The following is a 1,336-nucleotide window of genomic DNA, read 5'->3' as shown; positions in this document are numbered from 1 at the left end:
AACCAGGGGCAAAATCCAAGCGCCAGGGTAACAACGACGCACCATGCATCTTCCAGCTCCCTGGCTTGTTCCTCAAGGTGCATGGCCAGGCATGGGAAGGTCTCGGCATCCATGAGGTCAGAGGACAGCAGCTCAGAAGGACTCAACAGGCCCTCCTGTGGGGGGGAGGGGGGCGAGGGTTGGACGATATCCCACCCAAAACAGGCAGGTGTGACATGCCCCGCCTAGAGACGGCGCGATCAGGTGACAATGGCCCATGATGCATGGAGGAGCATAGCACTGGGGCGTGCATGGTCGCATTGGCCGGAATCCATGCCCGCCGACTGGAAGCATCGATGGGAACTACCCGCTCCCCCCAAATTCAAACGCGAGCACAACGGCACCGTCAGGGAGCAGCATGCCGCATCGCAGTCGCTCTGCGATGCCATATCATGCCCGTCAACACACCTGGCAGGGGGAATCCAGACTCCGCCAGTCCAATCCGCATCCCGGGGTTGGCGGAGTTGACATGAGCGCCGTCGCTAGAAGCTCCTGGTCCCCTCTCTCGCCACAGGCATATGGGAGTTCGCTGAGAGCATCCATGAGAAGCTTTTTGTGTCCAGCAAAGCCGAAGCGTGGTCAATGTTGGGAGAAAGGGGAATTACTCCTGAGTTTGGCGCCAAAACGTGTCCGGTGCCGGAGACAGGCAGCACTCGGGTCTGGGGAGATATTCGGATCGACCACCCCACCCAACAATGCCAGGCTGGATCGGACTGGTCTGTGCTTTGGGCAGGAGCTGGTGAAAGCGCCTGCTATCACCGTGTGGAGTCCCGGAGCTGATCACCCTGCGCGTACGACGCCTGATCCCACCCTTTCCACCGCAGTCAACGAGCTCCACCTTCATCTGGCTGCATGAGCCCGCGCTGGACCGCGGACCCGAGGCGCCGTGTTCCCGCGAAACTCTCAAAAACACCGGCTCCCATGACTTCTACACCAAGTGCAGGGTATGCAGCATCCTCACTCCAGGTCCATGCTGGGGCCGCGCAGGGACAGGGGGTCTCCCGCCCTGAACCGCATGGAGGTGCTGAAGCTCCCAGAAGGCAGCGCTGCCAGCGCCAACTCGTCAGGGTAGAGGTGGATGTCCTGGTACAACATCCGAAGGCGCTCCGCCTCGGCCTGAGTCTCTGCCTCTCCCTGTGTGGGATGGGTGCCGGCTGAGCGCTGGGGAATGGCACAGCATGGAATCTCTGATGCATCGCGGACGTTTACGCAGCAAGGAGAGGGTATCCCTTTCGGCCAGGTTCTGAATTGCAATGCCATGCCAAATGCTTGCTGGATGTCGTCCCAGACACAGGAC

At 60.8% G+C, this 1,336-nt stretch overlaps 2 protein-coding genes across 2 annotated transcripts; one reads left to right on the top strand and one right to left on the bottom strand.

Moving 5' to 3' along the window:
- Positions 1-263: 263 nt before the first annotated feature.
- On the top strand, positions 264-512 carry F751_0014 (hypothetical protein; the record flags this gene model as incomplete). The annotated part of the gene is made up of 1 exon (XM_011398271.1): positions 264-512. The coding sequence occupies one exon, from the start codon at positions 264-266 to the stop codon at positions 510-512; it is 249 nt and encodes an 82-aa protein (XP_011396573.1).
- Positions 513-640: 128 nt separating this feature from the next.
- Positions 641-883, bottom strand: F751_0013 (hypothetical protein; the record flags this gene model as incomplete). The annotated part of the gene is made up of 1 exon (XM_011398270.1): positions 641-883. One exon carries the CDS (start codon positions 881-883, stop codon positions 641-643), a length of 243 nt encoding a protein of 80 aa, XP_011396572.1.
- Positions 884-1,336: the final 453 nt, after the last annotated feature.

The sequence above is a fragment of the Auxenochlorella protothecoides genome (assembly GCF_000733215.1).
Source record: "Auxenochlorella protothecoides strain 0710 contig205, whole genome shotgun sequence".
NCBI classification, from domain to species: Eukaryota; Viridiplantae; Chlorophyta; class Trebouxiophyceae; order Chlorellales; family Chlorellaceae; genus Auxenochlorella; species Auxenochlorella protothecoides.
This window is presented reverse-complemented; position numbering and strand designations above follow the sequence as displayed.